Source organism: Erinaceus europaeus, chromosome 13 (genome assembly GCF_950295315.1).
Source record: "Erinaceus europaeus chromosome 13, mEriEur2.1, whole genome shotgun sequence".
NCBI lineage: Eukaryota > Metazoa > Chordata > Mammalia > Eulipotyphla > Erinaceidae > Erinaceus > Erinaceus europaeus.
In genome coordinates, this window is record NC_080174.1 from 50,335,316 (window position 1) to 50,361,050 (window position 25,735).

The window sequence follows — 25,735 nt, forward strand, 5'->3', positions numbered from 1 at the left end:
ACATGATGGGCCTAGACCTCAAATAAATCCCTCTCTCCTCTTAGAACTTTTGCTCAGTACTAACTATCAGTTTCTAAAAGTGATGTTCCTTTCTTGCTATAATGCCTGTTGGCTCATGGTTAGTGTGGCCACATAATTATTGTTCAAATTGGGACACTTTTGAGAATGACAGTTGGCAATTCTAATAATTAGCTGAGAACAAAGAGGTAAACTGTTCCAGGCAAACAGGAATATATGGCAGCTGGGAAAATAGCTCAACTGGCAGAGCATCAGACTTGTGTGTCTGAGGTTCTGGGTTCACCCCACCTTTATAATAAATAAAATAAACCTTAAACAAATATGGATGTATGGTCAACTCACTCATAGTCCTTTCACAAATACCTATATCATCTGCCTTGATTTACAGTCCAACCCCCTTTAGAAATGGAATCCTAAAGCTACCTTCACTGGTAGGGATCTGACAGCATCTATGTTATTTTCTATTCTCATTAGATCCTGTCCCCTGTACCCCCTTAGAGACTGTCTTGGTATTTGGTATAAACTGAACATTTATTAGCACAATGCCATGTCCTGTCTACCCTCTGGGAATTACCCATTACCTGGAATCACCCTCTAGCTGTGACTGATTCTTACCACACCTCTGAAATAATGCCTACCTAAACCATGCCCAGGGTTTACCCTGGTCCTTAGACTCTCTTCATTGAGAGGCTCCACATCCTCCATTAACAAAAAAATGTAATTGCTACCAGGCTTATTGCTGGGGCTTGGTGCCAGCATGATGAATCCACCACTACTTCTGAGAGCCATTTTTCTTTTCTTTCTTTCTTTCTTTCTTTCTTTCTTTCTTTCTTTCTTTCTTTCTTTCTTCTTTCTTTCTTTCTTTTTCTTTCTTTCTTTTTTTTTTTGACATGACAGAGAGAATGTAAGAGGAGATGGGGGGATAGAGAGAAAGAGAGAAAGACAGACACATGCAGATCTGCTTCACCACTTGTGAGCATTCCCCCTGCAGGTGGGGACTTGGGGCTTGAACCTGGTTCCCTATGCATGGTAATATGTGTGTTTAACTGGATGTGCCCCTGCCTGGCCCCCTATCCTTCATTTTTTTTACCCTTGAAAACAGACCATAAATTCTTTGCAAAAGGCATGAAGCCAGACCAGGTCATCACCCCAACACTGGAGCAAATGTGACTTCTCAAAATTTGGGGTTTGTCTTTTTTTTTTTTTTTTTTTGCTTACTAGTTATATACCTTTTGGGGGGTGTGGTGGAGGGGGAAGGTGTTACTATAGCCACTCAGTTTGCTTCTATATAAATAAAAATTGAGCTAATGAGTTCTTTTTTTTTAATCTTTTTAAAAATATTTATTCTCTTTCGTTGCCCTTGTTTTATTGTTGTAGTTATTATTGTTGTCGTTATTGATGTTCTTGTTGGATAGGACAGTGAGAAATGGAAGGGGAGGGGAAGACAGAGAGAAGGAGAGAAAGACAGACACCTGAGAACAGCCTTCACCGCTTGTGAAGCGACTCCCCTGCAGGTAGGGAGCTGGGGGCTCGAACCGGAATCCTTAGGCTAGTCCTTGCACTTTGCGCCACCTACACTTAACCCACTGCACTACCGCCTGACTCCCGAGCTAATGACTTCTAAGTCACATATTTGTTGTGAAAATTCACTCTGCTGGAGATTCTGAAGACACTGAAAGCAGCATCATGCCTGGACACATGGGAGGTGTAAATCCAATTTGTTTAGAATTTGAAATAAGAGGCATTACTCATTTCTGTGGTGGATGGCCTTTTCACCATACACACTCTGCTCTGTGTATTTCTGCATCTCAACAGGGCCAATGAGTCAGCAAGAGAAGGCTGCCCACCCTCCCCCTAGTTATAGGCACTGCTCAACCAAGCAAGACTCCAGACCAAAAGGTTTGTTCTTTGGTTCTCAGTTTCTCTTCTCAATGAATAATCAGGTAATTAAGTCCCAAAGCTTTGGACAAAACCCCTAATTTGCAGATCATGAATCGGCATGACATTTTTCGTAGGCAAACCAACTTTAGAAAAGAGACTGCAGGGGCTGGGCAGTGACACAGCAGGTAAAGCACACATGGCGCGAAGTGGAAGGATAGGCACAAGGATTCCAGTACAAGTCCCCGGGTTCCCACCTGCAGGCGAATCACTTCTTTCTCTCTCCCTCTGTCTTCCCCTCCTCTTTTGAATTCTCTCTGTCCTATCCAACAACAACAACAATAATAACAATGATAAACGACAAGGGCAACAAAAGGAAAAAAAAATAGCTTCCAGGATTTGTAGTGTAGGCACTGAGTCCCAGTGATAACCCTGGAGGTAAAAAAAAGAAAAGAAAAGAAAAGAAAAGAAAAAGAGAAAAAGAAAAGAGACTGCAAGAGGAGAGCCCTGGGCTGTGTAGTTTGGCAGACCAGGTTTAATTTAGGGTTTGGATCAGCTCTGCCTTGTGGGGCACTTTGCACTTGGATGACCAAGTCTTCTTTGAAAACCAAGAAAAAGCTACTCATAAGTGCTTCTTTTTAAAAAATATTTATTTTCCCTTTTTTGCCCTTGTTTTATTATTGTAGTTATTGATGTCATCGTTGTTGGATAGGACAGAGAGAAATGGAGAGAGGAGGGGAAGACAGAGAGGGGGAGAGGAAGACAGACATCTGCAGACCTGCTTCACTGCCTGTGAAGCGACTCCCTTGCAGGTGGGGAGCCGGGGGCTCGAACTGAGATCCTTACGCTGGTCCTTGCACTTTGCACCACATGCACTTAACCAACTGCACTGCCACCCAACCCCCTTCAGAAGTGCTTCTTACTGAAGTGAGGCCCATAAATGCCAACACCCAACCCCCAGGAGGTTGGGAGGTCTTGGTTACCTGAAGGGATTAGTTTTAGCCTCAATTACAGGTGTAAGCTAGAGAGAGCAATTTGAAGTTATGATACAGCCCATCAGCCCAGGCCTCATTAGCTCAGGGGAATTCAAGGAAGAATGTAGACTACCTCTGGCTATCTTACTTGACATTATTCCTTCAAGATCCATCCAAGATATAGAAGAGAAGACTTCATCATTCTGATAGCTCTCACTTATAGGTAGTACTTAAGAAGCAAGGGAAGAGAAGGGAAACACAGGGTGAAGCTTGGAAGGGTTGTGGTACACTGAAACAAAGCAAAGGACTCTGGTCTATGGGAAAGATGAGGAGAGAGCATCAGGCTTCCCATGTATAATGATGAAGATGGACATGGGTTGACGGTGGGAGTGCTATGCAGACACCTATCATAGGGAGATAAGAGACTGTACCAATGTGTTGACAGCTGTTCTGTAAGCTATTTCTTCCTTAACAAAATTATTGAAAAAGGAGGAGGAGGAAGAAGAGGAGACCAGGAATGTAGACTGCATTTCTAATAGTTCAAAAGGCTGTCCTGGGACTACAGGCTCAGATCCTGGGTCCTCAAAGCCTGTCCTCTTAACTCAAACCACTGAAGTCTATCAGACAACCACATCATCTCTCCTCTCCTCTCCTCTCCTCTCCTCTCCTCTCCTCTCCTCTCCTCTCCTCTCCTCTCCTCTCCTCTCCTCTCCCCTCCCCTCCCCTCCCTTCCTCTCCCCTCCCCTCCCCTCCCCTCCCTCTCTTCTCTTGCTTCCAGGGTTATTGCTGGGGCATGGTGCCTGCACTAGGAATCCACTGCTCCTAGAGGCGATTTTTTCCCACTTCGTTGGTGTTATTGTTGTTGTTAAATAGGACAGAGAGAAATGGAGGAGGGGAAGGCAGAGGGTGAGAGAAAGACAGACACTTGCGGACCTGCTTCACTTCTTGTGAAGCAACCCCCTACAGATGGGGAGCTGGGAGTTTGAACTGGGATCCTTGTGCCTGTCCTCGCGCTTCACGCCATGTGCGCTTAACCCGCTGTGCTACCGCCCAGCCCTCCACATCATCTTTTCTAAGGTGATTTTCACCAAGCTTCTTCACTCAGTAAGTCTAGAACCATCTATAGCCCTGGCTATCCTCAACCCTGTCACTGCAATCCAGTGAAGACTGGAAAAAATCTAGTGGCTGCTCACTGTGACCATAAGTAAAACTGACTTTTCCTCCAGGGGAATCCACAAGGACCCAGGGGTGTTTATAATTAGTCTGAGAGAACACAGGATGGAGATCCGTCACCTGGCTTTCAGGGTTAGTAGAGTATAATCAGGGGGCCCAGAGAGGCATCCTTGTTCTAAGCCCATCTACCCTGAACCCCCACAGGATCACCTTTGTACAAAGTAGCTGAAGGAGAGAGCTATACAGGCAACAGAGTAATCCAGGACTCTCCCACAAATCCAGGACATAGAGAAGATAAGCAGTGCTTTCCTCAGGAACTGCATAGCCCTCAGAAACCCACAACCTGGACTAGTGGGCATGTGCTTATGACCATTATGAGATGGTAACTTTGCCCAGAGGCTCACAGAATTCAGAAGAGGCTCTGGTGGAGCTGTCAGCCCCAGCTCCTGAGTCTGGAGCTGTGAAACAGAACTTAGTTGGTAAAGTGGTATCTCAGATATGGAAGAACAAGCTGGAGTGGGCAAAGTTTGGGGTGAGGCCACAGGAATATACTTGGCATACACATACAGCCTTGAAAATTATACAGAGTAAGCAAAGCAGGCTACAGCATGGAAAGAAATGGAGAGAATCAAGCTAAGTGAAAAAATTCCAGAAGGAGAAGAAAAATAGATGATCTCAATCATAGGGATGACCTAAGAAACAAAGGAATAACATAGGGTGATATGCTGATAAACCAGAGTTTATTTCAGCAAATCTAAGGACTCAAAAGGGGGGACGTGGGAAGGAAATGAACTGGGGCTTGGGGACCCAAACTTGCGGACACTGCACATGGGGAGCTGGGAGTTTGAACTGGGATCCTTGTGCCTGTCCTCACGCTTCACGCCATGTGCGCTTAACCCACTGTGCTACCGCCCAGCCCTCCACATCATCTTTTCTAAGGTGATTTTCACCAAGCTTCTTCACCAAGTGTCCTTTGGTGGAGGGAGATGACAATTTGGTGGGCGAGTGAGGTGGTCTGACACTTATCTTGGGAGAGACGAAACTGAACCCCTGTGAAAATAACAGTCTTACAAATCAACAGCCCTTCAATAAAGTGAATTAGTTGGAAAAAGAAAAAAAGAAAAGAAAGAAGAAATTTTCATAGGGAGAAAAGAATCAGTTAGCTTTGATCTCAGATGTAAGAGATGAAGTGAGATTGGGAATTGTCATTCCCCCCACAAGCAGTGGTCACAATATACACTAGGCCCACAAAGTTCACTCAGTTTTTCTAGCCTGTGACAACAGGATATATCTTAGACCAGAACTTTTAGCTATAAGGGTATGGCCACTGCACTGTATTAATAAGCTGTTGTCACACTTTTGCTCTAGAAGGATTCTGACATTTGGAACAGGCCGAAATTTTTCCTCTTATGACCGTCTATATTATGCTCTTCTGAGAGTCTTCCAGTAGGTATAAATTTTTCTTCCTCTACATTCTGGTAGCACTCTGTGGTCACATCTATTGTTGCAATAATTCAAAGACTGCTTTGCTTTATAATAAAAGTTTGTATTTATCGTACTCATTAGACTGTGAGCTCTTGGAGGGCAAGTGCCATGTTGGACTCACACTCCTTACTCTCCTAGGGGCAAGCACAATGCCAGGTGTGAAGCATTCCCTCCCTATCACATTTTACTGCATTTTCAAATGAAAGGAAAGACAGACAGCTGCAACAAATTGTGATGTCTGAGTACTAGACCTTACATCCCATTTATCACCAGGACAGTAACTCAAAGCCAACTTTCCTTCAACCCCAGAAGGTTATCACCATTGTGACGACTGAGCTGTGGCAGCCTCAGTCTGGCTAGTCTCCCAGTAATGCCCTATGACCAAAATACATCAGTATCTCTGCATCACACAGTCCCATATCTCAAGGGGCTGCCATCTTGTTAGGATACAAAGTCCTCCAGAAATTATGCCAAATTCCTTTGCAGGCATAATTAGTACTCAGTAGACGTTCCCTCTTAGTGGTTCCTAAATACAGCTTAGCATAAAGATCACCTAAGAAGGATTTAGAACTCTGACTCCTGAGCCTCATTTTTGGCCTGCTGAGTCACAATTTCTGGGGACAAGGTTTGGATTCTGTATTTTTTCAAACATTTTCTGTGATTCTAATCGGCTTTGGGTCCATGTTAAACTGGGCAGGATCACCAAAAACACCTCCTACCCTCATACATCGTCTGTTTTAAAATAAAAGGAGTGATGTTTGTAACCCACACTGGCCTGATGGGGAAAAAATGGGACTCTACAATTTTAGATATGCTGGAAACCTCCTGTCACAGCCATCCCTACATCCATCCAGACTTTACCAAACTGAATCCAGTACTTGTTCACTCAAGACCTTTCTTCCTCCAGCTCATTAAAAAAAAAATTGTCACCAGGGTTATCGCTGGGGCTCGATGTCAGCACTACAAATCCACTATAACTGGTGGCCATTTTTTTCCTTTCTATTTTTTAATTGATAGAACAGAGAGAAATTAAGAGGGAAAGAGGAGATAGATAGGAAAAGAGAGAGAACCATACAGACCAGCTTCCCCCCTGCAGGTGGGGATTAAGGGGCTTGAACCTGGGTCGTTGCTCATGGTAGTGTGTGTTCTTAACTGAGTATGCTACCACCAACATCCTCCAGTCCAGCTCTTACAGACAGGTCCTGAGACAAGCCAGCCAAGTCAAGGCAAGCCACGCCAAGCCAAAACAAGGCAAGCGTTACTGTTAATGGAGAGATCCCATCTCCTTAAACCAGTGAGTGAAGTTGAAGTGTTGCTCTACAGAGTTAGCTAGAGGTGAGATTGTGAGGAGCCAACCATACCAGCAGGAGCACAGTTTCTAAGCCTTGCCTATCTACTACCTTGGCATCACCATGCAACTCCGGTATAGGGACTGGGTTACTGCTCTGATTCTAGATAGCAGAGGTTTTTGTTCAAGGAAATGGTAGGTCCCTCCCATCACTAGTAAAGAAAGATCAAAAGACTTCAGTGCCTATGTTCTTGAGAACTGGGCCTTGAATACCACGTGCTGGTTTTCAATTTCTAGGAATTAGCTCAAACTACAAATTTGAACAAAGGTAATTCTCAGATTCCCTGCTTCTCTTTTGAGGCCACCTATGGATTAGTGTGAACTTTAAAGGGGTACAGAAAGATGAGGAGAATGTTATATCAAACAGGAAGCTTACACAGCCCTTACAGCCCCTGGCCCTGGTGACAAATAATTTCTAGGAATAATGTCCCCCACACTGAGGCTGATGCTTTCAAACCTCAGCAGATCCCAATTCTGACTCCCAACACATAAAAAAGGGCAACTTCCAAAGCCCTAGCTATTGTGATCACATTTTCTGGGCCAAAGAAAAAGATATTTGAAATTCCTCTTGTCCTGGTAAATGTGGGGTTGTATCTTTACAGGGAATGCCAGGGTTCAGCCAATGAAGAGGAGGGAAAATGAGGACGTGCCTCACCCTCGCACAGAGTACTGAGGCTAAGGTGATTGGAGAGTGAAAAAAAAGTATCTGCCTATTTAAAAATAAAAGTAGCAAGCCATGTATGTGACCTACATGAAGAAAACCACAAAGCCGTTATATTTAGAAAAATAAAAGTAGATGAACAAAAAAGAGTGGCATGCCGTGTTTCTGGATAGGAAGATGGTATTTTATAGAAAATGCCTGTTTTCCTCAAGTTAATTTATACTTTAATAGGAGTGCACATACAAAATCCCAATAGGATTTTTTTTCAGTCTAACAAAATGATTCTAAAATTAATCTTGAACAACAAACAGATGAGAATAACAATGAACATTCTGAAAGAGAAAATAATTAAGGCAGGAAGGAGCAGTTTCCAGCTCTGCCAGATATTAGAACATATTATAAAACAACAATTAAAATTATTAAGTACTGTAGCTAAGATAGAAATAGAGCAGCAGCACAAAGTGGTGACTCAAGAAATAGACTTAACTACACCGAAGGGTTTAGTATGTGATAAAACAATTCATTTCTCTGAAATCAAAATGGAAATGAATTGCTTAATAAATTGTGTTGGAAAACTGTATAATAGTTTGGACAATATTATAATTCATCCAAATAAATTCCAGATGGATTAGCAAATTATATTAGAAAATCAAGTTACTGACAAATAACCAAAAATAGAACAAATTGCTTCTCAGATCTGTGGCAGAATGATAAGAAATCGCAAATGTTGAGACTCATCTATATAAATATATAATATAACTGAACAGTGCAAAAGAAAAGTTTGGGGAAATATATATCTCAAATACCACAAAGAGCTTCTAGCTACAATACAGAAAGAGTGCCTTTCAGTTGGAAAGGAAAATACCATTACAATATTTATAAGTATAAACCACTACAACTGCCACCCAGGAATTGCAAATAACAAAAGCTTGATGGCACTGTGAGGCAGAACTGGATGCAAGCGGGCTGAGAAAGAGCAGGACTGGAGCCTCTGCAGTGTCCTATGATGGACATCCTGATGCTATTTTTATTTATTTATTTATTTATTTATTTATTTATTTACAAAAAGCAAACACTGACAAAACCATAGGATAAGAGGGGTACAACTCCACACAATTCCCACATTTTTATTCCTCTTGCTCCAACAGGGCCATAGCCTATGGATACCCAGGAGTTTCTCTCTAAACTCTAATCCCAGTGGACCTCGCCTCCCTTCTTTCACTCAAAGGCACCTGGCAGCAACCAGCCCCTTTAGAAACACTGAAAACCAAGGGTCAGTCGGTAGCACAGTGGGTTAAGTGCACATGGCACAAAGTGCAAGGACCAGCATAAGAATCCTGGTTCAAGCCCCCGGCTCCCCACCTGCAGAGGAGTCACTTCACAAGCGGTGAAGCAGGTCTGCAGGTGTCTGTCTTTCCCTCTTCTCTCCATTTCTCTCTGTCCTATCCAACAACAACGACATCATCAACAACAACAATAATAACAACCACAACAATGATGCAACAAAAGGGAAAAAATAGCCTCCAGGAATAGTGGATTCATGCATGGTGCAGACACTGAGCCCAGCAATAACCCTGGAGGCAAAAAAAAAAAAAACCCTGAAAACTAGGTTCCCAGGTCTGGCAGTGCATGCACACGCATGTGTATGTGTGTCCTTTTGCATAGATTCACGCCCTTTCGCATTTCTCAGAGATCAGTGTTTCCTTTTCCAACAGGGTTCTACATTTGCCCTCCCACCTTTCAGGCCCATCTATCACAACAGAGATGATGATGATAAGTCTACGCTTTATGTGAAGAGGGCCTGTTCAGCACCCATGGTGGCGTCTGCCACATCACAGATTCTCAGTGGATATGTGTGAAATCAAACAATGAATCTTCCTGGAGCTGACTATAAATGCACCTGTATCACCAGTGCCTCACAGATGAAGAACAAAATTCTGAAGCACAAGAGCCCACTTTAATTTACATAATCATGTCTATCTCCACGTTAGAGTGAGCTCTTTGAGGTCAAGGACTGTGTACAACTCATCTTTGGGCTTGCAGCATTTATCATAACATTTAGCACTTTGCAGAAGTCGACAAGGATGTGCTATAGGAACACATTCAACTTATCCCTATTAAATTAACAATTTTAAAAAGGCCACACAAATACTTGAGCCTTGGCGAGACTGATAAAGGTTACAGACTGTATATGTGACCCACATGCAGAAAATCATACAGAAAAGTGAATACAGACGAACATAAAGGAAACTGATACCATATTTCTGGGTGGGAAGGCTAGCATAGTTTATGCATAGTCTTTTTTTTATATTATTCTTAACCTTACAATTTTTGTTCTTGGCATTACAGACTGGGACATTTTTTGGAAGCAGCAAAGGAGTACTTGTCAAGAGTTGTAAAAATGTTCATACTCTGACCTGCAAATCTCACTGCTAGAAATTTATCCAGAGCAATAATTCAAGAGAAAGAAAAGAAAGCTATATGCATGAGGATATTTTCTTTTTACAACCTTACATAAGATAATTGAACAGAATTGGTTGAATGAGTCATGATCCACTCACTGCACAGGATATTCTATAGATGTTAAGGAGGACAACTATGAAAGACATAGAGGTACACGGTAAGATGTGCAATAATCTGTGAATTTGAAAGTACAGGATAGTGGGTGAGGCAGGTGGCTCACCTAGTAGAGCACATATTACTACTTGCAAGGACCCTGGTTTGAGCTCCTGGCCACCACATGGGAGCATTTGCAGGGGGACAGATGGAGGGAAAGTGTCATGATTGGTGGAGTGGTGCTGTGGTGTCTCTCTTCTTTTTGCCTTTGCATGTTCTCTCTCTGTCTCTCTCTCTGTCTCTCTCGCTCTTTCCCTTCCTCTCCATTTATCAAGGAGAAAGAATAAAAAACAAACCAAACAATAACAAAAACCTAGAGTGGAGTTGGGCAGGCACTGAAACACAGTGATGATAACACTGTTTGGAAAGAAAACAGTATAGGAGACAGTATATTTGTTTTGATTAAGACCATATGATCACATTGGGGTTTACAATAGCCAAGATATGGAAACAACTCAAGTGCCCAAGGACAGATGAGCAGGTAAAGAAGATGTGTGGCTAGTGTGACACACACACACACACACACACACACACACACACACACACACACACACGGAATACTAATCAGTATAGGTATGTATATCATCTTGCCTTTTGCTATAATATGGATGAAGCTGGGAGGGGGGAGGTCATACAAAGTGAAATAAGCTAGAATGAGGTCAAATACTGGATGATATCACTCATATGTGGGACATAATGGAACAAAGCAAAGAAACAGACAAATTAAAAAGCAAAACATACCCCCCCTCCCCAAGAATTAGATGCAGAACTAAGGAAGACACCATGGACTCAGATGCAGAAGAGGAAGTCTGATGCCTTGGTGATAGCCATGCTATGGAAACAATTTGAAGAGGGGTGAACTGAACACCTAAAACTTACAGTCTTTTAAGCCAATATTACTTCAATAAAAGTAGATCACATAAAATATTTATGTACATGGCAAGACCAAAAAAAGGCTAAATTTGAAATTATTTCTGGTATAAGGAGGTGGAAATTTGAATTTATTTAAACCTTTAAAGCAATATATAAATATATCAAAACCTCAGTTGAGTATTGACCCTTACGGTATAGATCTTTCTTGAAAGAGTTATAGCCTATTATCAGAGGCATGAAACTAAGAGACCATCACTGCAGATCTCAGCAGGATCACCTCCAGAGGCCCAGTTAAGAATTTGACCAAGAACAATCATATCCTCTTTGTACATAGTATGTGATCAATAAGTCAAAGGCAGCTAGATGAATGGATGTATAAAAGGAAGAAGAAAACATATAGATTAGAAGTGGCTTTTGACACCCACATATTATAAATTGGTAGACAATACTAGTGTAGTTTCAGCAAGTTATATATCTGGACTTCTTGGATTTGTTTAACTCTTGTCAATTGCTGTTATATCATGGAAATAAGTGGACCAGTAGTTTTTTCTGACCTTGCATTTTTGCCCTAAACCTTCCTTGTCTTCCCTGCAGTAGGATTCTGATGTACTGGAGAACATGCAGAATTTGGGGTACGAGGCTGACCTGTCAAGTAGGAACATGTTCTGCCAATTAACAATTCAAATTCTGGCCTATCACTTGATGGTTCTAATATCTGTGACTTAGTTAACTTGTCACTGAGCTTTTTTGCTTGTGTAAATCAGCAAATACAAAAGCCAATAAAGTTGTAGGGATGATTCATATCTTCCCAATAGTGTAAAATGTTTAATAAATATTAGCATCCTTCCATATATACTGTCTTCTTACTGTCACATTTCTATTGACTTTTAATCATTTAATACATACAGCTGGTGGGCGAGCAAGACAGCTCACCTGGATAGTGTATCTGCTTTGTTACGCACATGATCAAGTTTGAGCTACATCCCTAATACTGTGGGAACCTTTGGTGCTATGGTATGTTCCTCTCTTTTCATGTCTATCTTTCTCTATTTGAAAAGGTTATCTGAGAGATGTATAACTCAGATATAAGATAACCTTTGGTTCTCACCTGAGTTATACTAGTCTGAGCTAACTTTTTCTTTTAAATTTTAATTTTATTTAAAATGCAGAGCTGGAGAGATAGCATGGTGGTAATGCACAGAACTTGCTTGCAAGAAGTGCCAGGTTTGATCCTTGGAACTACTGACTGCCAGAGATAAGTGGCTCTCTACTAAAAAGAAAAAGAAGAAAGAAATGTAAATGCACTGGGATCTTTATATTTAGAATTTCACAGACTACATTATTATAGACAAATGGTCCTCGATTGTGTGTGATTTCCCCCTAGGGTTACTTAAAAATGTCTGTAGACATTTTGAGTGGTAACAACTTTGGGTGGTGTATGTATTGTGTGTACCTTTGTCTGTGACACAAAAATAATTATCTGATCTAAATTAACACTAGAACTGCAGCTGAGAATCTTGGTAACCTTATGACTGAACCCACTACTCTGTCTAGAGGTACCTGTGTGTGTGTTTGTGGGGGGGCGGGGGGCTGGTAAGTGAAAGAAACCCAGTGGGGAAGGAACTAAAGGGTACTAGGAGGGGACCATTTCTTTCTTTCTTTCTTTCTTTCTTTCTTTCTTTCTTTCTTTCTTTCTTTCTTTCTTTCTTTCACTTTTTATTAGATATTTAATAATGATTAACAAGTTGTAAGATAGATAGTTTTAACAGGGATATAATTCCATACAGTTCCCACCACCAGAGTTCTGTGGCCCATTTCCTCCATTGGAAGCATCTCTGTTCTTTATCCCTCTGGGAGTACAGACCAAAATTCTTTATGGGGTGCAGAAGGTGAAGGGTCTGGCTTCTGTAATTGCTTCCCTGCTGAACATAGGCATTGACAGGTCAATCCATACTCCCAGCCTGTCTCTCTCTTTCCCTAGTGGGACAAGGTTCTGGGGAAGCGGGGCTCCAGGACACACTGGTGGGGTCATCTACCCAGGACCTTTTTTTTTTTTTTGCCGCCAGGGTTATTGCTGGGGCTCAGTGCCTGCACCATGAATCCACTGCTGCTAGAGGCCATTTTTTCCCCTATTTTGTTGCCCTTGTTGTTGTAGCCTTGTTGTGGTTATTATTGTTGTTGATGATGTTGTTTGTTGTTGGATATGACAGAGAGAAATCAAGAGAGGAGGGGAAGACAAAGAGGGGGAGAGATAGACACCTGTAGACCCGCTTCACTGCCTGTGAAGTGACTCCCCTGCAAGTGGGGAGCTGGGGACTCAAACTGAGATCCTTACGCTGGTCCTTGTGCTTTTCACCACGTGCACTCAACCCTCTGCGCTATGGCCCCATAGCCACCCACACACCCCCCCCCCCCGACCATTTCTTATAGCATCTGTGTGGAGCACTTTCCTTTAACTCTCAACTCATCAAGGCCCAGCTAAATCCTGTGTCCTCTGTGACTTTTTCATTGAGTGCCAATAAATCTACTTCTTCTTCACTTGATCTCTTAAGATCTGGCTACTGGTTTTGAATGTACACTGTATACATTCCAGTAGGCCCTGCCTTCACATTTCACACATATTCCACATACATTTGGAACTGAGCAATTAGAATTCACACCTTCTCATGGCGGTTTACAAGATGGCGAAGGAACGCTTGCATTTCTCTTGGTATATCTCTGGTGAGGACTGTTTTGAAACTTCTATTGAAAGTGGCTGCTAATGGACTGATAATTGGTTTCCTGGATTCTTATGAAGTGTGAAGCGTTCTGTTAGCTTGTCAACAAAGAATCAAGTATTGTGCAAACCACCATATAAGTTATTTGTATCTTCCTTCCAACTGTATCTCTTATAGTGGAGGAATAACTAGACATGGATAAATGGGAAAAACTTTCTTTTCTTTCTTTTTTTTTTTAATTTAAGGAAAGATATAAAACAGCAGAGCTATGGGAAGATGAGGAATACATGCAACCTAATTGGAGCTTTTCTCATTTGCTAAGCAAATTTCTTAGGCAGAGACTGAATAACTCTGAATTCAATGCTGGTGCTTGGCATAAGGTAGACATGTGGCAAATGTTGTTGAGTGTATGGAAAGTGGTTCTATGTACAGTTGACTATGAGCAGAGATTCCTGGAGATGTGAGTTAACCAAGGAGGAAGAGAGACTGAGAGAAAAGAAAGTGGCTCCATCTTTTCTTTCATAACCCTTTCCACTATGAGAGACATTCTCCTTTTTTCATAAACTAGAAGAAAGAGATTGTCTTTTGGACATTTACTACTGTGAGGGCAGCTCAAAAGCCAACATAATGATTCTGAAGTCTCTGCTTGCTACAGAAAATGTTTTAGAACATGAATGAAAGCATGTATTTGTATGGTTTTGGAAGGTAGTTCCCTAGTAAGGCGTGGTTTTGAAGAAAATGTTTCAAGAGATGACCAGTGCACCGCTTTTCACTTTTTTGAACAACTGTACAAAGAAATCAAAATATTTTAAGCCTCTTCTAACCTCTAAAAAGGAAAGAACAGCATTGTTAAGTATTGTATTAATATTTATTGTGACTATTTAGGACGCATACACAGTGTTTTGCCAGAGGCTCTTTTAAATGTATCTTTCCACTATACAAAGCACAAAGGCTAACTATACACTTGACAGACACAGATACTGTCCCATTTGCAGTGATCACATGCTAGGATGTGTCTGATCAGTATTCAGGGGTGGGGCATCAAAGTTTAACATTGTCCCTCAAAGCATGACTTGCTCTGTAAATTCATTTTAGGAAGTAGTGCTTGATAATACATTGTGTAAAATGCAAAGATTGATCTTTTTCTGTAAATATGATCAGAGATTGAGAATTTTTGAAGCCATAATAGAATTTAGCCATATTAGATAGTTTAGTCAACCACAATCCAGAGAGATTTCCTAGCCAGTGTTAAATTTGAGCCTGGAAATATGTCAAACTCTCCAGATACTGAACCCAAAGATATTTAAGTATGTTAAGTCTGTCTTTTTTTCTTTCTCTCTTTCCTTCTTTCTCTCCTTCCTTCCTTCCCTCTTTCCTTTCTTTTCTTCCTCCCTCCCTTCTTTCTTCTCTCCCTTTCTTTTCTCTCTCTCTCTCTCTCTCTCTCTCTCACACTCTGTCTCTCCCTCCCTTCCTTCCTTCCTTCCTTTCTTTCTTTCTTCCTTTCTTTCTTTCTTGCTTTCCTTCTCTGCCACCAGGATTATTGCTGGGGCTTGGTGCCAGTACTACTAATCAACTGTTTCCAGAGGTCCTTTTTTTTTTTTTTAACCTTTTCTATTTTATTGGATAGGATAAAGAGAAATTGAGAGGGAAGGAGAGATACAGAGGGAGAGAGAATGATAGATACCTGCAGATCTACTTCACCACTTGTGAAGTATCTTCTCTGCAGGTGGGGAGCCGGGGCTTGAACCTGGGTCCTTCCTTATGGGAATGTGTATGCATAACTGGGTGCACCACTGATGATCCTTCCTAGGGACCTCCTCCTCCTTCTTTTTCTTCTTCTTTTCTTCTTCTCCTCCTCCTCCTTCTCCTTCTCCCCCCCCCCCCAAAGTACTGCTCAATTCTGGCTTATGGTGGTGTTGGTGTGTGCATGGGGTGTTGGTTGGGGGGAGGAGGATCAAACCTGAGAGCTTTCAGGCACGAGAGATTCCTTGCATAACCATTATGCATAACCAAATTCCCCCACTCCCCAGGACTTCCTTTAAAAATATTTTAGAGACTTCACGTGTGGAATGACAACCCTTCAGTTTCATTACTCGGGTGAGACCTTTCCTTTCATAGTACACTCTAATTTCATCTCAGGTGGTTCACTTTCTAACAAAGTCCCATAACCTAGATATACACCAGTTTCTGTGAGAGAGAGCTTATGTGTACACGTATCCATAAACTACTGCAAAATATATACCTGAAAGCAGAAGTACACTAGAGTTTGCAGTGAGTACCTCCCTAACACTTCCTCTCCACTATTCCAAGCTTGGGATCCATGATTGCTCAACAATTTGTTTGGCTTCGTATGTTAACTCTCTTTTCAATCACCAGGTTCCAGATGCCACCAGGATGCTGGCCAGGCTTCCCTGGATTGAAGACCCCACCAATGTGTCCTGGAGCTCAGCTTCCCCAGAGACACACCCTACTAGGGAAAGAGAGAGGCAGACTGGGAGTATGGACCGACCAGTCAACGCCCATGTTCAGCGGGGAAGCAATTACAGAAGCCAGACCTTCTACCTTCTGCAACCCTCAATGACCCTGGGTCCATGCTCCCAGAGAGATAGAGAATGGGAAAGCTATCAGGGGAGGGGGTGGGTTATGGAGATTGGGTAGTTGGAATTGTGTGGAGTTGTACCCCTCCTACCCAATGGTTTTGTTAATTAATCCTTTCTTAAATAAAAAAATATATTTTACTTATTTATTAATGAGAGGGATAGGAGGAGAGAGAAAGAACCAGATATCACTCTGGTACATGTGCTGCGGGGATTGAACTCAGGACCTCATGCTTGAGAGTCCAACACTTCATCCATTGTGCCACCTCTCGGATCAACCCCCAGAACTTTCTTACATCGTTCCATCACAGACTAGACTATTAACTCCCTGAGGACAATGTGTAGGACCTATGGGTACATCAACTTGAGGACTGGGTATTTAGTAGAGAGGTGACAGGTCCTTCACTTTCATGAACTAAAACCTTGCTGTGTGGTACAAAGGCATGGGGCCAGCTGGCTCTCTCTGGCCTCCTCCACTGAAGCCAGCATCCCTGAGACTCAAGCTGTGTTCTGTTGCACCCAAATAGCCAGAATAAACCTGAGTGATGGGAATGCCTAGGGCCGTAGTCTTCCTAAGATCCCAGAATCATCCTGAGGATGAAATGCAATGCTGGTCCTCCACGTACCTACTCCACTGTTCTCATCAAAACACTCTAGGCTACTCTTTCTTATTTTAAAATGGAGAATGTCACTCCACACTAGCGAGGGGTCAGCACTGCCTTCTTATTCTCGGCGTCTGTGAGCAGTACCCAGTCCCTGGAGGCTGCCAGCTTTGCTTTTGGAAACCAAGGGCCTGCTGAGAAGCACTTCAAGGTCCTCTCTCTGTCCCAAGTAGAAGATTTTAGAAAGGTTTTTGTAAAACCACTCCTCAGATCCAGGTACAAGTAAATACTTGGGGGCCTTGAGTGATTCCCCCCCCCCATAGTATTCTGCTACCTACACCTTTCAGCATGTAGGGCAGGGTCAGTTTTCCTGGTCCAAAGTAGCTGGCTGGCTCTGCTACTCAATCCATTCCTATCAGCTTCTTGCCCTATAGGTGATGTTCTCCCAGTTTTCCCTGCCTTGTTAGTTCTTGAGGGATAACAGAGGTTAAGCTCTAATGGTACCTATAACTGCAGTCTATACTTTTGCCTTCTGAGATCCTGTGTCCAGTCCATCTGACATAGCACCACCACCCCACTTTCCTACCTGGACTTGATCTCTCTTCAGACTTGCTGTGAGCTACTCCCTGCTAACCTTCCCTGCCCCTCTCGTCCTCTTGGCCCCCGTATGCTGCCAGGCTAGTGCTGTTGGACACTATATTCTAACCACTTCAGCCTCAGAGATGAGGCAGACTTCATGCCATTTAACTTTCTTCAGTAAGAGTGATTTGTTCAATGTGTACCTAGGAGTGATTTGATCTTTAAACCTCTGCATCAATTTTGACATAAGCTCATGAGTCATCAAAAATGCTTTGTCAAGTCAAACACTGTGACTTTTTGTTTGAAAAGGATAATCCTGGTGAGGTGACCCAAAAGACCAGCTCAGACGCCAAGCCCTCAGTCTATTCCCTTAGTCTCCCTAAGGTTACTGCCCCCCCCCCCCCATCCTGAGAGCCACATTCTCTAGGGAGCAGTGCTCTGGGGCCCTGCAGGGCTCTGGGGCCCTGAGAAGTTCACAAGAGAAAGGGAGGATCAGCTTTCTGCCCTTCCCAAGAGAAGCAGACTGAGAGGCATGGAGGAAGTGGATTGGCAAGAGTTGGGAGAAGAAGTGACTCCCTAGGGAAGCCAGAACCTTTGATATCTCTAGAGACCAAGCCTATTTCACTATTTCACACAACCCACTCACACTTGCCAACTCCATCAGGACACAGAACTTCAAGGATAGTTTCTTCCAGAAAGTATAGCTCATAACCATCCAAGAGGGAGAAAAGGCTTCCTAGTTAACTCCATAGAGCAGAGAATGCTAAAAGATCAGCAATTCAAAGACAATTTAATCCTCATTCCTCCCTAAACCCAATCCAAGCAATCTGAGGAAGTGTCTTATATCCTGGCAAGGCCATGTTCCCAGAGTACCCAGAGGCTGGTACAGAGTCTACAGTCTTACAGACTTGCTAGTCCCTCCCACCCTGGCTTGTAATTATGGTGTCAATGGAGGACAACAAGGATAAGATGAGAATGACCAAAACTGAGTCTGATGAACCCCACCAGGGAGAGTAAAAGAGCATAGAAGAGGTCCCCAAATTTGAAGAGCAATCAGTACTATTATCTATGTTACACCAGAAACAAGGATCGAGCCAGCAACATTGGGAGGAACAGAAGAAACCAACCAGAATGAAGCTGTTACAACCTGTCAATTTCCCAAGGATGGGATCCCTGGGTTAGGTAGGAGGAGGGTCCCTTGCCTCTGGGTGGAGACCCCAAACCAGCCTCCTCCCCACTCACTTACACACACAGACTGGCTTCTTAGCTGACCACTGGTTATTCTTTTGGCACGTGATTGCCTTCTGCCCCACCACCTCAAAGGCAGGCTGGCAGTCAAACTTGAGAGTGTCACCATGACGAAAGCGGGAGCCTTCCCTCCGGCCGTAGGCTGGGATGCCAGGGTCACCGCAGCTGCCCTGCTCGATCTCTGAAAGACAGTGAGACAAAAAAAACAGACAAGAAGGTGACTTCATGTCTCGCTTGGAGCTGGAGGGTCATATGACATGCTCTGCTACACTCCGGCCATGAGTCAGTGCTCAAAATGACACAGGCAGTGATGGTGGTGGTGGGTGGTGGTGGTGGTGCACCTGGTTAAGCACACATATTAAGAGTGTATAAAGGTAAGGGTTCAAGCCCCAAGTCCCCATCTACAGGGGGGAAGCTTACTAAGTGATGAAACATGTTGCAGGTGTTTCTCACTCTCTCTTTCTCTCCCTCCCTCTACCTCTCCATCTCCTCCTTCTCTCTCAATTTCTCACTGTCTCTATCCAAAATAACTAAAATATATTTTTAAAATGACACAAGCAGGACCTGGTTTAGCAAGAAAGCCTGCAGTGCTCTTAAAACATGGCCACTCAGGAAGACTGGGCCTTCTTCCACTTAGCAAGTATTTGGGGCTCTGTATGTATATATGTGTTTTAGGTGCTTGGATATTTTCATCCAGAAAGGTGGACCTATGTCTTGTTTTTATTTATTGTTTATATAGAAATAATAAAGGGGGAGAGAGAGAGGTACTGGAAGAGATTACAGCACTTTCTTCAGTGCAGCTTCAACCTGGGTTGGCATACATGGAAAAGCAAGTAAACTATTTCACCATTCTGGATCTACAAGCATACCTGCTCCACAAATAACAAAAGTCCCAGAGCTGGGAGGCTTCCTTACTACACTTGGCTCTGCAGTTGGATTACTAATGTCACTTGCAAGATCTTAAGAGCAGTCTGTTCCTGAGCAGGAATCATGAGACGAGGAGGCAGCTGACGCTTGGCTGTCTGCCTTTCCCCAAACTAGAGCTTAAGTGAGAATCAATATTCGCTGCCTTCTGATATGGAAGCACTTTCACAAAGAGAGCTTTTTAATTCAATTTGAGAGGGCAGCAGGTAAAATGAAACAAATGACTCATTAAGTATGCTTTTAAAGTTCATTTGATTCAACATCGGTGAGTCAGACGTGCAGTGGGTTCCGGCAGACAGCTCTGAGGACCTGGGCACATGCAGGGGTCTGGCGAGCTGGCTGCCTCCATCAGGACCCACATGCTCCAGGAAAGGGGTTCTGGCCAGGTCCCTGGAGCATCCAGAAATCAACCCCATTCCCATCAGCCCTGTGCTTGGTGCTGTGAGAGATGAAGCGGGGAGGAGGTAGAGGGTGGAGAAGGAGTGTGTGTGTGGGTGGGGTGGGGTGGGCTGGGTATGGGGGAAGAGCTTTGTTTCCAGGGAGGAAGATGTCCTTTGAGAAAGAGGGAACAGGGACTGAAGTGACAGATGGTGAAGCGAGGCTGTAAGCGTCCTGTGATTTGGAAAAGAGGGGGCTGGAGTAATCAAGAAAGTTGTCTGGACACCTTCCCAAGCTCATTGTAGCCAAAGGACCCTTGACTTTCCTGCAGATGACTCTGTGGACCTGTCAGAAGCCACAGGCCCCAATGTTGTTGGGGGTGACCCTAACAAGATGATGCTGCAAGAGTTTTTCTTGCCTCAACTAGCTGGCTTTCCGCGAGCTGATGTGGACTGCCTGTGCTAGCCCTGTGTGCTGCCTTATATATGGAGGGACTCTTGACTGTTGCATTTGTGTGAACTCAAAACCAGGGCCTCCAATTGCCTGTTGAGTTGGCAGGAAAAAGTACACAATGGCTGGGACTGTATTTGTGTGTGTGTGTGTGTGTGTGTGTGTGTGTGTTAGAAAGAACGAGAGATACTAACTCAAACATCTAGGGCCCTCAAGTGTGTGTGTGTGGGGAAAGGGGACTCCATGTGACCATATATCAGGTTTTACCTCATATGTGCCCTTGGCCTCCCGCCCCACCCTCACCCCCTTGATAGCACTAAAGTTGATAGCACTAAATCCTGCTATTCTGAGAACAGGGCTGGGGAAGGTTATATACTGAGGTATTCCTGGGATGGTAGCCTCTTTACTTTAGACTTCAGAGCTCCTGCATATTGGAAGGGTAGGAAGAAACAGCCCCTGGTGACACATCAACCTGGAACAGCAAGCAGCTTGGCCTTCTCTGGGATGCAAGAGCCAGGCAAGGATGTCACTGTAGACTTATTGAGCCCAGCCCAGGTGAAACTTACCCAACATGTGAAGGCAGAGCTGTCCAGGTAAACTCACCAGGCAAATTACATGCCTTGCTGTGCCCATGACCCCCTATACCAGCATGGGGAACATTTGCCCACATTTCTCCCCACAACAGCTAGTCTGAAGAGAAGCTCAGCTCAACAGAACAAGTATCCCCTGTGTGTAGACAGAGTCCTTTCCACATGTCCCCATAGCTGCAATTCCTCCTGCCATCAGTGTGATAAGAGCATAGAATCAGCATCTAGTATATGTCTGTCCCTGTTAGACACTGAGATCTAGACATGAGTTCTGTTCTCAAGGACAGAACAGCTTCTTCCTGATGCAGACAAGGAGGCTGGTGTCTAGGACACAGGGTGGATGTACTCTGGAAGCAGCATCTGAATAAACACTAACTCAACCTTGGAGGGAGGAACCGGACATGGAGGAGCTAACACCCATGGGTGCACATTTCCAGGAGGCACCCACAACACAATAATCAGGGTAAAGAACAGCTTAGTGTCAACATCCTTTTTTTAGAAAAGCAAAACTAATGAATGTAAATGAAGTTTGTAACAAAGAAAAATACTAGAACTTGAGAACCAAAGCTAAGCCATCCTGCCTTTAGTACAACCTAAGACTCAACATGACATCAGAGTCCTTTAATATTTAAAACGTAGATTTTTAAAAACTATGGATATTTTATATTTGTGTCTCTGTGTTTACATATGTGCGTGTGTACGTGTGCGTGTGCGTGTGTGTGTGTGTGTCTTAGGAGCCGCAGCATTGTATATGCATGACTTAGCTACCCAGGGGCTGACTTTTTCATTCAGGCAGAGACACAGAGTGCAGAGGAGAGATGCCATGGCACTGGCGTTTCCCCTGGTTCCATGCTCTACTCCCATGGGGTGCCAGGACTCGAATCTAGATCATGGGCACAGCAAGACATGTGCAGCCTTACCTGGTTAGCTATCCCTCGAATACTAACTTTCATTTTTTTAAAAAAAGATATTAAAAGATTATTCATCTTAATGATTGAGGGCTTTCTTTTTTGCCATTTGTTGTCTTTAAATTGTTTGTTCAAGGCAACTGTTGGGCTTGCCTCATCCCCACGCAAGCTCTATCATCAGGTTAAGTTTCCTGAAGGAAGTGATATCTCAGCTGAGAGCTGAAGGCCATGTAGGAGCCTGCAAGGATTCACTGCACCATCATTTACAACAACCAAGACACGGACACAATCTAAGTGTCTCTCAACTAATGAATGAGTCAAGGCAACTTAACACACACACAGTAGGACTACATCATTCAGTGAAGGAACTCTGTCATTTATTGTTACATGAATGAACCTTGAGATCAATATGCTAAGTGAGGCAAGTCAGACAGAGAAAGGCAAATAATACAAGGTACTAGTCATACAAGGGATCTACAAAAATGACAGCCAGAGACAGTGGAATAGAACAGTGGGTGTTAGGGTGGGGTTGGGGCCAGGTAAACAGGCAAAAAGGAACATATATCCAGTCATAAGATTAATCATGTAATGCATAGATATTGACAGCAGTCTAACAGTGCTATATTATGTATCTGAAAGCTGCTAAGACAGTAGCTCTTAAAAGTCAACACATAGGAATGGTACATGACATGATATGATAACTGTGTGTACTAATCTAATTGTGGCAATCATCTCACCAGATGCACATATGTCAAATCATCACACTGTACAACTTAGACTTACACAATTTTATGTCAATGATATGTCAAAAAAGTTGGAAAAAAGAAGTGAATTAGTGTGTGGGGGGAGAGCCATGTAAGAATCTCAGAGTAAGACTGTTTGTATGACTGCAATGATAGCAGCAATTATAGCTCATTCATTATTATTATTACTAGAACTGACATTTACTTTTATGACTAACAGTTCTAGTACTGACTATGTGCCGCCAGCCATTCTAAGCACGTACTGACTCATTATATGTATTGACTCACTTCAGTTAGGCAGTCACCTGTGATCTAGGCACACTATGCTCCCTATTTTAAAAGGGAAGAAAGAGGTACAGAGAAATCGCATAATACTCCAAAGTCACAGAGTTAGGGTACTGTAGATCTGAAATCCAAACTTGGATAGTATAGTTCTAGGCTTCTTCACCACGGTTTCATGTTACTCCTCTCCAAGTACCTGGACTTTCTACCAGTGGCGAGAACTGAGGCTGGAAAGGGCACAAAAAGTCAACTGATGACATTACCTGTGTGGTATCCTAATAGGATTGAACTTTAGATAATAGCCCATGGGGAGCCAGTAGAGGACTTCACTCTAGTTAGCATTTCATAGTGTGTATGTTAAAAGATCATTCTGACTCCCATCTGAAGAGTGTTTAAAGGTAGTCATTCTGAAGGCAAGAAGACCTTTTCAACAAACATCTGAGTGTCTACTTGGCGTGAGTCACAGTGCTGGGGATGCAGTGGAGAATGAGGCAGACACCAACCCTGCCTCTGTAGAGCTTCCATTCTAGTGGAAGGCTCACAATGACCATGAAGATGCTCTGACAGCATTCTTGGCTGGGTAGAGGCAGAGGAGATGATAAAGGCAGACAGATTAGGGAGATCTACAGAAGAAAGAAGCTAGAGCCCATGGCAACAGTGAGGATATGGGGGATGAAGGAGAAGTAGGGGTCTATAGTGAACGAAAGGGGGGGGGGCTGGGCAGCTCATCTGTTGTCACTGACAGGAAAGCAGGAGGAGGAAGGGCATGCAGAGTTTTAAGGTACTTGCTGCAGTTCCAAGTGGGATTACTAGTAGGAAGTGGCTACATGGGGCTTTAAATTCAGGAGCAAAGTCTTATCTAAAAATAAAACGAATGGCATCAAATGCCGAGGAAGTTAAAACAGGACTGAAAAACAAGTTAGCAGAGGGAGGTCACAGTGTCAGCAGTATCCCGTAGAGACTGGCAGCAGCAGAGTGAGTGCAGTGATGGGGCAAGAGCTCAAAGGAAGACGATGACTTCAGTAAGTACTCTTTGTGTTAAGTACTCTTAAATAAAGATTTATTTATGTGTGAGAGAAAAAGAGAATGACATGGAAAGTGAGAACGAGAGAGAGGGAGATAGGGGGAGAGAGATAGAGAGAGACAGAGAGCCAGAGAGACAGAGAGAGGGAGAGGGAGAGTGGAGCAGTGTGCTGGAGTAGAAGCCGGGTCTTAGGTTTGCAAGTCCTGCAGTCTACCCACTGAGCTAGTTACTTGGCCCCAAGCATGACTTTTAAAGAACACATTTCTCGGTAGCGAAGGAAAAGAGAGAAATTAGCTGGCAATTCATGAGGCATGTGGCCTTGAGGAGAGCAGTTTAAAAGTACTTTCAAGAGGGATGAAATCTGATCATTTCTGTTTAGGTGGAACAAAGAAAGCAAGATGCAGATTGAATGGTAAACAAGAAGATACAGAAGAGAGCACAGGAAATATTTCAGGGGATGCTGAGAAAGGAGGAGGTATGGACGGAGAGCATATAGGACCGAGAGACCAGGAACTCCCTCCCTTGTGACAGGTGGCAGCTATATGGCAGAGGCTGAATGGAATTTTGGGATTACACAGGCTCTATTTTTTTCCCCTCTTTGCCCCTCCCTTCCCTTCTTTCCTCTCTCCCTCCCTCCTTCCCTCCTTCCCTCTCTTCCTTCTGGTCCAGGCTATTTTTTTTTCTTTTCCCAGATAGAGAGAGCTAGAGGGCAGGGGATAGATAGCACAGTGGTTATGCAAAGAGACTCTCATGCCTGAGGCACCAAAGTCCCAGGTTTAATCCTTTGCACCACCACAAACCAGAGTAGTGCTCTGGTTAAAAAAAAGAAGAAAGAAAGAAAGAAAGAAAGAAAGAAAGAAAGAAAGAAAGAAAGAAAGAAAGGGAAGCTAGAGACAGAGAGGGGAAGACACCATAGCACCAAAGCTTTCTCTAGTGTGGTGGCCAGTCCTGGCTCACATACTATCTAGGTGAGCTATTTTGTCAGTTGTAGCTTCTATTTTCTAAGTGGAGGAAGAGATCATGGTCTTTCTAAAGGTGAGAGACCGGTCCTGGGGAAAAGGATCTGATAAGTTGATCAAAATGGATGAAGCAATCATTCTGAAGAAGAGGGATTAATGACCCGACAGAGGGCCAAGTAGCTCTGGAGCCCATGGAGGTTAGGGAAGACACATTTTCAGAGACACCACTGAGCAGGACTAGGACTCTAAGACATATTCTAGAAACTCTCAGAAATTTGGTTTATGCACAAGTGGAGAAAGGGACAGTAAAACTGATTAAGGGGTAGGGGTGGATTTGGAGAAATGCAAGGGCAAAGGGACAAGGTGTTGAGGATATTATTACTTTAATTTTATTCTTAGATCAAGACACACACAGAAAGAGAGGGAGAGAGAGAGAGAGAGAGAGAGAGAGAGAGAGAGAGACCACAGCACCAAAGCTTCCTTCAATCTTCAATGCAGGGGGCACAGGGCTCAAACCCAGGTCATACACATGGCAAAGCAGTGCACTATATGTGTCTGACCTGAAGTAGAGAAAGACAGATGGCACTGATGAGGAAGAATAGGAAGTGGCAGAGCTGAGAAGAATGGGGTCAAAAGAGATAGGACATTGACATACTGGCATATGTGGAATAACACAGGATCCTATGTGATGTTCACCAGTTCTAGGGACAT

General features: G+C 43.4%; 1 protein-coding gene across 5 annotated transcripts in view; it reads right to left on the reverse strand.

The window, feature by feature from the left end:
- CSMD2 (CUB and Sushi multiple domains 2) overlaps positions 1-25,735 on the reverse strand; it is an 814,611-nt gene that overhangs the window by 321,104 nt on the left and 467,772 nt on the right. For 4 of the 5 annotated variants that reach the window (XM_060205822.1, XM_060205821.1, XM_060205820.1 and 1 more), the window contains exon 13: positions 18,768-18,950. The exons of the other annotated variant lie outside the window; for it this stretch is intronic. In XM_060205822.1, coding sequence (XP_060061805.1) covers positions 18,768-18,950 — 183 coding nt within the window. The remainder of the gene's footprint in view (positions 1-18,767; positions 18,951-25,735) is intronic. 5 annotated transcript variants of the gene reach the window in all.